This window comes from Condylostylus longicornis, unplaced genomic scaffold, assembly GCF_029603195.1.
Source record: "Condylostylus longicornis isolate FDR11 unplaced genomic scaffold, ASM2960319v2 ptg000018l, whole genome shotgun sequence".
Classification (NCBI taxonomy): Eukaryota; Metazoa; Arthropoda; class Insecta; order Diptera; family Dolichopodidae; genus Condylostylus; species Condylostylus longicornis.
The window spans coordinates 726,316-738,326 of record NW_026577987.1 but is presented as its reverse complement, the minus strand read 5'-3'; the positions used below and the strand labels follow the sequence as shown (position 1 = coordinate 738,326).

The following is a 12,011-nucleotide window of genomic DNA, read 5'->3' as shown; positions in this document are numbered from 1 at the left end:
ACACATTACGGTCGGTTATGTGCTGACCACATCAGATTTTTTTATTTTATTTGACATCACATCCTTTGGATAAGTTCACACTTTAACAGCTTTTGTTAATTGTCTATATTCATTTTCATTTTCAACAATAATTTTTGGGTGATCATTGTCCATCATGTTTTCCTTCACGTTAATACTTTGCTTTTTGTGGATCCTTATTAATTACGTGTAATTTTGGATACTTGAGCTCTTACCAAACGGATTCATTAATTTTGCTAAGTGCCTTTTTTTTCCACTGGAGACTTCTTTGAACGCCTTGAACATTCACACAACCCCACGCTGACAACCAGGGCCTCTGCCAACACTTAAAGGGTAGATATTACCGAATTTTTATTCTAATTATTGGACATTTCACATTTGTTTTTCACGTTATATGGCTATTAACTCCACCAGGGTTTCTTCTTCTGCCGTCCCTCTGGGAAATAAAATAACGAACACAAAAAAAAAATAAAATAACGAATACAAAAAAAATTAAGACTATCAACATATCGACCACTAGACACTGAAAAAGTAAGAAAAATACTAAAAAAAGTGATAAGAAAGGAAAAATAAACAAATAAAAACGAACAGGAAAAAGGCAATATTATGACAAATTTAAATTATAGTAAAGTCTACATCTAACAGTACCCTTGCTAACAATAAGATCAAAAACGAAAGAATTAGAATTATACAACATTTTAGGTACCAGCTCATTTCTCCTGCACTTAGTAGAATGACAGCGAACATTATACAACTCAATAGACCTAAGATTCCTTACCTTATCCCTTATAGAAATTCGCTCTAACAACAAAGAAGTCACAATTGCTCCTGAAACAAGCTGATGGATAAATAGGGCTTACAAATGATATGTAATTATACATAAATGTTTCGTTACATTTGAATCACCCCCTCAATACCACCACATTGAGACATTGAGACAAAACCGGGACACGTACGTACATTAGTTAATTCTTCTTTAAAAATTCGGGACAATATTTTCGGTTACTTAGATAAAATGTTCTAAATGGCAATACATTGATATATTAGCATTGCATGAACATTTCATTGAGAATGTTGTATCTGTTGATGGAATTTTTGTCCGAAATTAGAATAATGCTTGTTTTTCTTTGTTAGATATACGTTTAATCTACTTTTTTTTTATTCATTGTTAATATTACATATATTCAATGTATATGTGTGTTTGTTTATATTCTACTTGAATAGGTGTAACTGCTAACACATATTATTAACATCCTTGGCATATTTCTTTTACTGCAATTTTACGAGTATTTCTACACAGTACACAGTTTTACTTTAAAATATTTGAAATTAATTTACTTTGAACATTTGAAATTAAATGCTTTTCGAAAACTATGCGTACTTGGATGATTTGAGAAGTATACGTACTTAGATGTGTATTAAGTCAAGAAGTTATTCAATTTAAATTGCATTTTATTAATTTTTATTTACAAATGGAATGTGAAATATACCATAAGATATTATAATCTAATGTAATCAGCACATAACCGACTGCAAGGAAATTAAATAGTAGCATACTTTAGTGAAAATCTTGCATAAGATTATAAAAATGATTTTTAGATACCTTTTTCAAATTTTAGGAACCTTAGTAAGCTAAGTAACTAAAAAGCTAACATATCTGAAAAATATGAATTTGGATATTAGTAGAGTTTCACTTTATGTCCAATATGATATAATGGAAATATGATATGTCCAAAAATTTTATAAGATCAATGTAGTAATACCCTGAATTCATATATTAAATTACAAGGAAATTGGTTGATTATTTCTCTTTATACGCGCAAAAATGTATATTTGATCCTGACACCAGGTTTCCTTTAAATTAAGTGGTTTGTCATGCTGTTGAGCTAAGCCCATATATGAAATTTCAGGTTGAATTGTTGAATATTGCCTTCATAATCATCAAAAATGTAAAACCTGCCCATAAAACGTTCCTGTTCCCGAGGTACACACAGACTGATAGACCGATCGACATCTCTCTAAAAATATTTTATTTTTAAATATCTAAAAATATTTATTTATAAAAGTTAAATCGGATTTGCAACTATGTAGGATTATAATTAAAAATTCAAAGAATGCAATCATTAAAATTTTTTGTGGTTAACCAGTTCCTGCTTTTGTTTAAAATAATGCCATTTGAGATTCACTACATTCGTTAATTTTCGTTGAAGCAAATGTTTAAAATAAAGTTGAAAACAGAATAAAAGCGATTTTCGGAGGAGAAATGTCAAAATTGATATAGGATACACATATATAAATGGGAGGGCCCAGAATGAATTAACTAAAATAGCCTAAACACTAAAATAGTCTAAAATCTTATCGCTTGCCGTTTGTTTTTTACGTCATCTGTTTTCATTTGTTTGATATTATATGCAAAATATTGAACAGTTGATTTTGCCATTCCGTTGTTGTTCTGGGTTAACAAGGGTAATCTTCCGCCGTGGCCGCTCATCGATCTGATTCTGTTTTTTCTGGAAAGTGAGTGAATGAAATGGATTATTTAATGATTTATATTATAGGTTGCCAGACGTTGTTGTATGGTCCTTATATGTATGTATTTATAAATATACAAGTATACAAGAGAATATTTCTGTATGCATATCATTATGCATGTAACATAGCTATGACGGGTTTTAAATTACAAATTTATTTTCATAATTCAGTATTAGTTTTAACTTATGCATATTTAGTATGTACCTTTCTTTCAGCCTTTCAAAAATAACATAAACGACGTCAATTTTAAAATTTTTCAATTAAGAGAAAAAAAAGAAAGATCTCAAGAGGTAACGAAAGGATATAAACTAGATGTTCACACTTTATTATTTTTCTTTATTACTTATACAGAATGAATTTCCAAACGCACTTTATTAAAGCGAGTAATTTCTGAACGATTTGTATTTTCAATGTGTTTGTAACGTAGAATTTTGGATTGTGCAACAAGTTAGAACTATTACAGAACTGAATTAATAACCTCCATATAACAGTTGTTTATATAAACGCTTAACTAATGTATGATGCTATATAGAAATTTTTTGAACAGTTAGTAATACGTTTTTTACTAACAATTCTTCAAACGATTTAAATGTGCACAAAATTTTAACTACAATTTATTAATGTATTTCAGCTCACAAAAATTTTTAGATGAAATATGAGGGTATAGGTTTTAATATTACTGGTAATATGAATGATGGTACTTAGCTATTTGTATGATTACATACATATATATAAACTAAAGTGTCTTTAATATGATGTAATAGTAAATAGAACAATAAACATTTAATAACTCAATGAAAACAAAATTAAGGTTTGACTTTTACAGTAAAATTTAGAGTTGCTATTGACTAATAACTATCATTTATTAAAAAAATTGTACTTTTAAAAATAAAATAGAAAAAAAAGACATGATGACTTCAAACTCTCAAACAACAACAATAATTGCTGCAACAGCAGCCCCATCTTTATTAAATCCAAATGTAACAAATAATACTGGTAATAATATTAGTAATAATAATGCTCATGCTTCAATATTATCGGCTGTAATTGACGAACAACAAAAACAATTTCAACAACAACTACAGCACCAACAACATCAGCAACATAATCATCCTCAACAACATCATCATATAAATACTAACGGAAACTCTAATCAACAAGTTTTAAAAAATCTCAATAATAACAACAATAGTAATATGAATAATAGTAGCAATAGTACTATTAATAATGTTACAATATCACAAGCAATTGCACCATCAGCAACTTTACTTGTTTATAGTAACACTAATTTTATAACAACAGCGTCATCAACAAAATCTGAAACATCATCAAATGGTAGCATTAGTGGTGAGTCTGTTAAAAAAATATCCAGTTCAACAAGTACATTAATGAATAATTCAAGAGAAGATATTAGATCAATTGATGGAACATCCTCGCTAAATAGTAACATAATTACAAATAATCACGATAAAGATAGAAAAGGTAAGTGAATGTGTTTTGTTATTTTAAAATTATTTTTATGCATTCTGTTTTATTCTACATAATTCTATTAAATAATTATATAGTAAATGATTTTAAGGATGTTATAAAGGTGGATGCTTTAGTTGCCTCAAAAACTGATATATTTTTTTAAATACTTGTATAGGTATTATGGTTATTTTAATAAATATGGAAGAAGAGAAAATAGGAAGAAAAACCTTTTAATTAAAGTTATAAGAAATGAAATTAACGAGTCGTATACAGTTCGTCCGGGTGCAGCACAACCAAAATGCACAAAAATGTACAATTTGCATTGGAAAAATGCCTCTCACGGCACTAATGTGCACATTCCAAGAGTAATGACCTCTTTGAAAAATAAGGCCGTTTCACACAAAAAATAAAGGAAAACTGACCTTTTAACAAAATAAGTCTTTAATATCCCACTCCTCTCATTTTTTCCACTTTCTTGTTATTAAATTAGAAAATCGAATAAAAAAAATAAATAATTCAAATAAAGCATAAGAAATACTCGTATAAAGAGAAAAAATGGCATACTGTTACTGATAAAAAGTTAACATCAAATGTAATGTATACAGTTTTTCTGTAATATTGTGATGTGTATGTATATTTGATATGTATAAAAGAGTGTTATAAAATAGAGAAAGAATAAATATAAATAAAACAATAAAAAAATTCAAAATTACTTTTTTTCTTAATGTTAATTATAAATTACAGATAACAGGTATGAATTGTAAGTCAGGTATATTACTTTCTAAACAAAAATTACTGAAAATGATGACGTTTTCATTTTCACAATATTTAAAGTTTTCTCAAGTTTTGAAGGTAAAATTTAGTGCTTTAAAAACTTTTAGCTTTGAAAACATATGTTCTTTTGTTGTATGTACTGTCTATGCCTATGTTATGTGTACGTCAAGCTTTAAAATATTTGCAATCATAGACAGTACAATTCATACCTGTTATCTGTAATTTATAATTAACATTAAGAAAAAAATTAATTTTGAATTTGTTTATTGTTTTATTAATATTTATCCTTTTTCTATTTTATAACACTCTTTTATAAAATTAGCACAAAAGGTAATAGGTTAGCACAAAATGAGCCTCTGATAAGAGCTTAATTTATATTTAACTAGGTATGTTAACTAAAAACGTACTAGCCTCCCCAAAATTTGTGAGAAGTATTTAAAACGCATTTTCGTAGTTTCATGCAACATTTTAGCTGAACTAGATAGTGTCTTGCGGTCGGTTATGTGTTGATCATACTTATCAAATTTTTTTTTTTATGTAAATCAACGTAATGCTTGTAAAGGATATAATAACATATTATGTTAGTTATTATGTGAAGTTTATATAACAGCTTACCTTATCTAAGTTTTAATTTTCCTTCTCACATTAAATGAATTACTAATGAACATACATTCATATTTTGGCACGTTGAGTCTCAATGTATTACCGGTGAGCAGTCGGAAAGGTCTACTGTACTACTCACTGGAAGTGCGGGAGGTCTATATCTTCCATGATATAGAGGGAGCTTTTGACAACACTCCATATCACGCATCTGTGAGCCATTGTACAAACGAGGGATTGATGCGACGACGAGCAGATGGGTTAATCGGATGCTACAGGATAGGATTATTAAGTCCACCATTGCTAACGATACACTCTTCATCTCCGCTGCAAAAGAGTGTCCGCAGGGCGGGGTTCTTTCACCCCTCCTGTGGTCCATTGTTGTGGATGATCTAATAGTTGCTCTCGAGGGCTCCGGGGCACGTGTCTGGCAAATTTCATACGGGGAAAATTTGAGAACACTATTTCTGATCTTCTACAGCAAAATTTACGTGCTGTGGAAATGTAGCGAGAAGCCGTTGGGTTAAATATAAATTCGTGCAAGAGCACTTTGGTTGCCTTCAGCAGACGCAGAAGCAGAAATAACGAGCGAAATTCTGTTTGGTGAACGTTTTAGTAACTCTAGGGAGGTGAGGTATCTGGGGGTAACCCTGGATGATCACCACTCCTGAAATACGCATATAGATAGAGTTATCGGGAGGTCTACGGCGGCCTTGTGGACGTATAGGAGCTTCATCGATGGGACCTGGGGAATCAGTTCCAGGATAGAACTTAGGCTATATACGGCTCTTGCTAGGCTCATCGTCACATACGCGTCGATTATATGGTACTATAATGCTCAGCACACGGATGTGCGAACCAAGCTGGAAAAGCTGCAGAGGTTGGCCTGCCTGGAAATGATCGGGGCAATGAGGACGGCTCTTACCGCAGCGTCGGAGGTGATGATTGGCTTACCACCACTGCATCTCCATATATTGAAGGAAGCTCGGTTAGTGGCTTACCCACTCACAGATACTTCATTGAGAGCGATCCGATTCTAAGAATAACCATGTCGGATGCCTGTCTGCCGCGGTACAACTTCGACCGCGAGTACAGGGTTCTGTTTCCCAAATCGATGGACGTGGGATCGGGGTGGCCCGGTACTTGAATCGGGCTCTAGCGTGTGGTATGCAGGCGGGTCCGAAACGGAGTCGTGTTTGTATTCGGGTGTAAACGGTGCACTTTTTGAAGCGGGAATGCTTACTTATAAAATAATTGACCGAAATTTATTTATTGAAAATAAAAAAAAATTTGGCTGCATTTACTCGTAGCGGAAATTTGTTAGAATAACACATATTCTTTCATTTATTTATCCTGTAAGTAATATGTATTTGGGTGATAGATTTGTATTTTTTACATGATACATTTAGATGGATTTGGATTTTGATTTTTTATCACACATTTTTATTGAAACTTGATTTCACTATGTTTGATGTTCCTTTTTAACCGTAAAATATAGGGTATATAGTGTATAAGTGATTGTAAAATTATTCAAAAATCTTACCGCATCTTATTGTTAATTTACAATCAAAACTCTTGCATTTTATGAAATTTATTTAATTTTTTGTCTTTTTTTCACAACTTTTCTTTTATTAATTTTATTTTTTTTTATAAAATAAACCAGTGGTTTGCATTGTAGCACTTTTCCCTTTAACAAGAGAAAATACTGCTTCTAAAAACAATCTAGGTATACTTTCATACACTATTAAAATTACTAGGCATATACACTATTAAAATTACTTTTATCTGAAATAAGAAAGAGATACTGAATTGAAGCATTTTTGGGTTAGATGTGACTATGTACAACGAAATCAAATTATTCAGAAACTGAAAATTAATAAGGGACGTTTTTGGCACAAAATAAACATAAAAACAATAAAACAAAACGTTAAAAAAACATTTTGAAAAAATTTAAATTTTGATAGTTTGAGGACTTTACAAAATATTTAAATAATTTTAAAAACGATTTTGATGAATTTGATGCTAATAAATTGATTATTCTGAAAATAAGTGCTGATATTTTCCCTCTATCTGTCCATGCCTCCGTGGACCCGTCCTTTGAAGATAGAAAGTCCTTTGAAAAATTCAACACCTTTGAAGATAGAAAGCTGAAATTTCATAATATATAAAAGAATCTTTACTTATTTGCATTTGTGTTTGTATTTTTCATAAATATACGCACACATAAAAACGCTTGTTAAATTTTTTTAAACGAAATTTCTATTTTTCAGTTGTTTAGAGAAAATATTGGTCAGTCAGAAATTATAAATTTAATATTTGGTTTTTGTACCTACTTGAATATTTTCATATATTTTGCAATATTCAGTATATTTTTTTTTTAAACTGAAAAGTAAAAATTTCCCATCCAAAAAACTGAAAAGTAGAAAAATAAAATGTTCAAGTTTTTTTTGTATGAATTTCTAAGTCTATAAAATAGTTTCTGCTTTTACTCATATACGAAACAGTTTCATTAAGGATTGCATATATTTAGGATAAGCGATTTATGCAGTCTTTGAAATAAAATAAAATTAATTGATAAAGCAAAAATTACTCGATTTTAATCGTTAATTGCGGGAGTTAAGAAAAATAATTATATTTTTTAATGGCATTGAATTTAACGTTAGTTTTCTGCGTTTATAGAGGTTTGAAAAATCTTGAAATTTCGGAAATAGTGGGTATGACTTTTAGACGGGGGGAGATGGGTAAAAATTTTCTTCTACGGAAACAAGTTTCTAGTAAAGATCCATATACATACATATAAAATTTCAGCTTTCTATCTTCAAGGGTGTAGACGTTTTGTAAACATGTCCACGGACCGACGGACGAATAGAGTAAAACTAATAAGCACTTTTTTCAAAATTTCTTTGATATATGTATTTTTTTTTTTTGACATACCCCAAAAGTATTGTTTCATGTTTTTAATAAATAAAAAATAAATCCAGATTTATTTTTAAACCAAATTTCATAAAATAAATGCAATTTTTCTTATAACTTAATATCACACAAGTTCCGCCTGATAATATGACAAGTCAAAAAGATTTTCGTAGAAATCAAGTGCTAGCAATCGGAATTTCTGCAATTTTGTATGTAAGTTTCATTTGACAATATAACGTAACGAGCCAGTAAGCATTGTGGAGAAATCGACTGGTTGTTATACAAGGAAATATTCAACGAATTGTTCTATCTATATTCTATAATATTAAATTTCAACACTCCATTAACTAACAAATATTTTAGAAACCGAAAACTAAGGCTCGTTTTTGGCCATATCTGGGGAAATAAATAAGGAATTTCTATAAATTTGATGTAAAAAGAGTAAAATGGAAACTAATTATTATTAGTTATACTGAAAATACAAGGATTTTATTATATTATTCAGAAAACATACATTCAGTTAGTTACATATTCATAACTAGTAAGAATTTTATGTATATATATATATATATATATATATAAATATATATATAAATATATAAATATATATATAAATATATATAAATATATATATATTTATATATTATATATAAATATATATATATATATATATATATATATATATATATTTATATACAAAGAAGTTGGTAGACGTTGATGATTCATAGTGAATTGGTTTGTTAATATTGATCAGCAGTAGAAAATAAGTTAAAAAAATCTGATGGAGTCAGCACATAACCGACCGCATTGTGTATTGTCTAGTTAAATAAAAGTGTTACAGAATATTATAAAAATGTCTGTTAAATACTTCTTTCCAATTTTTAGGACATTTGTAAGCTTATAGTTGACATATCTAGAAAAATGTAAATTTGGCTCTTAGTACAGTTTCGTTTTGTGCTATCCGAATTCCCTGAAATGCCCACCAGTTAGTTTTGGTAATGCCCAGAACTCAAATATCAAATTTCATGAAATCCCATCAATTCGTTCCGTAGATATGGTGAAAAATGTAAAATCGGCCCGCAAATCAGTTCTCGAGCCCTGATCATGTTCATTGTTTTAATACGAGGGGTTCATATATTAAATTTCAATGAAATCGGTTGATTATTTCTCTTTATATACACAAAAATGTATATTTGGCCCGTAGTAAACGTCTAGTTGCCGATGCCTGATTTCTTCCAAAACATACGAATTTTTGCGGACGGTCGAGCTGAGCTTATATATAAAATTTCAAGTAAATCGGTTGAATATTTTCTTTAAAATTTTTAAAAATGTAAAACATGCCCGCTAAAAAGTGCAGTTCCCGAGGCCTGATATATACCAAAAGTTGATCAATCCGTGCCATGGTGGAAATAAACTTACATATAAAATTTCATCAATCGGTTCAGCCGAACCTGAGATACACGCGTGCACACACAGACCGACAGACCTACAGGTTGCTAAAAATAGTTTATTTACACTTCCCTACTATGGAGAAGTGCGTTCCCACCGAAAACTCGATATGCAAAATTTGTTGCCATCACATAACCTACCTATTGTATACACAATACGGTCGGTAAAAATACATAATATATATTTATACTATTAGTTGACAATACTCGTATTATCAATTGCAAATTAATTTTTTTTTTTAATATTGTTCGTCTTATTAGAATTTATTTTTAATACTTATCAAAATTATATTTAAATTATAATTATTTTTATATTTTAATACTAAAGTATGCGGGGCTAAATTGGATAATTAGTCGTAAATCTTCGCCCTCCACGCACAACAAATTATTGATCTACAATCAAATATTAAAGTCGGTCTGGGCTTACGGTATTCAGATATGGGATTGTGCAAAGTAACTTCATATTCAAACTATTCAAACCTTTCAAAATAGAGCATTACGCAATATTGTGGCGCCTCCTGGTATATTCGTAATACTGATATTTATAGCGATCTCAAGATTCGTTTTATTACGGACGAACGAAATAAGGAAAAGGGCTGCACGCCATAAAATTCGTCTTTCCCAACACGTCAACGAAGAGACACGTTTAGCTGACGATCAAAGACGAAGCCCTTTGAACTCTGTTAGGATAACATCTATTACCTATCAAATATTCCCAATGGAATTTTGATAGATCATAGAGTTCTTTAAAAAAGAAATAATTTTTTTTGGCCAAATTTATATTATTGGTTAGTCTAATGACTAGCTTTAGTTTAAACACCGATCGAGATTTTAGCGACCTTAAAGTAGCACAGTATCTCAACCCGCATCTCACTGAATTCTCTGTCGATTTCCTCCGATCGAAAAAAAAGAAAAATTTAATACTCACATTTTCAATCATGTCGCTTTTAAAATTTAGAAGTTCTTAATATTTTTTCCTTTTTTTATATACGAAAAAATAAGAAACTGCCGCTTTTAAAAATACACTATAAAAAAAACTGGTAGACATCTATTGCGACCTCTTTCTCTCTCCCAAAAATTACTATGTGTATAAAAATGAAAATAAGAATGTTAACTCTTTTATTATATATGTATATAACATATTATGTATAAGTAGTAACCTTAATTATCGTCTTACAGAGAATTTATTATTTTTATCCCAAGTTCGGTTGAAAGGATTTTGATGAAAATTTATGTATAAGTATATTTTGGCTACGTCACGGGTTGATCAACTTTTATGTTAGACCTCGAGAACTGAAAAAGATTAACTGGAAACACTATGTATGTATATGTAAGAGAAATAATCAACTAATTTTTTTGAAACTAAATATTTAAATTGAGCGTGTTAAAACAATGAACCTACAACTTTTTCGGGAATTTTAGTTCATGAAAACCCAACTAGGGACCGATTTTACATTTTTTACTACATATAAAGAACTAATTGACGGCTATTTAAATTAGTTCTATTTCTTATTAAAGGAAATTCCCCAAAATTTGAAAGAAGTATTTAAAAGACATTTAGGTGCTAGTCGCTTCAGATTTTTTTATTTTACTGTACGTGTTTCAATTTTGTAACAATTTTTTTTAAGTTTAGTTTAAATATTTCTAAAAAGAAAACAAGAAAAAATAAAGGTTATCTTTTCACATTTTTATTAAATTTTTATACCTTCACAGTGAAATTTTTTGAATACAAAAAATATAAATTATGTGGAAATAATCATGTATTTTGTGGACACCCATAGCGTCTAAAATACTTGATTGTCAAGGTCAGGAACGACCCTTCCAATAAAAAAGAAAATGTGTTTTTATGTTCTCACCATATATGTTTACCTATCGTATTTTTACTTATCGTATTTTTACTTTCATGTTTTAGAGTTTATTTTAGAAAATTTAAAATAATTTAAGAATTTTAAAGATTTAAAAAAATTTTTACTAAATTTTTTTTATGGTTTCATTCATTTAGTTTAATTGTGATTCTTAGCATTGTTAGGACGCTTTTTGGAGTTTTATCATGAAATTATAGATAGTTATATATTTCTTATAGAACGAAAATAAAAATTGTATGTTTGAAAAACATTAAAACTTCTAATTAGAAAACCAAGAAGAATTAGGTTTTCTATTTATTTAAGTTAAAGTGATACTTTTTTTTGATTAAAAAGTCTAATTCGTTTAAAATTTATTTTTGTTTCATATTTACTTATATTTTAAAATCATTAA

The 12,011-nt window shown here is 29.3% G+C and overlaps 1 protein-coding gene across 8 annotated transcripts in view; it reads left to right on the top strand.

The window, feature by feature from the left end:
• Nucleotides 1-12,011, top strand: part of LOC129606353 (membrane-associated guanylate kinase, WW and PDZ domain-containing protein 1) — a 31,070-nt gene that overhangs the window by 3,413 nt on the left and 15,646 nt on the right. For 3 of the 8 annotated variants that reach the window (XM_055516646.1, XM_055516645.1, XM_055516643.1), the window contains exon 2: nt 3,448-4,032. In XM_055516646.1, coding sequence (XP_055372621.1) covers nt 3,459-4,032 — 574 coding nt within the window. In that variant the 5' untranslated portion in view covers nt 3,448-3,458. Of the gene's footprint in view, nt 1-3,181; nt 4,033-12,011 lie in introns of all 8 variants that reach the window. The other 5 variants (XM_055516644.1, XM_055516641.1, XM_055516642.1 and 2 more) reach the window with 4 other exon arrangements.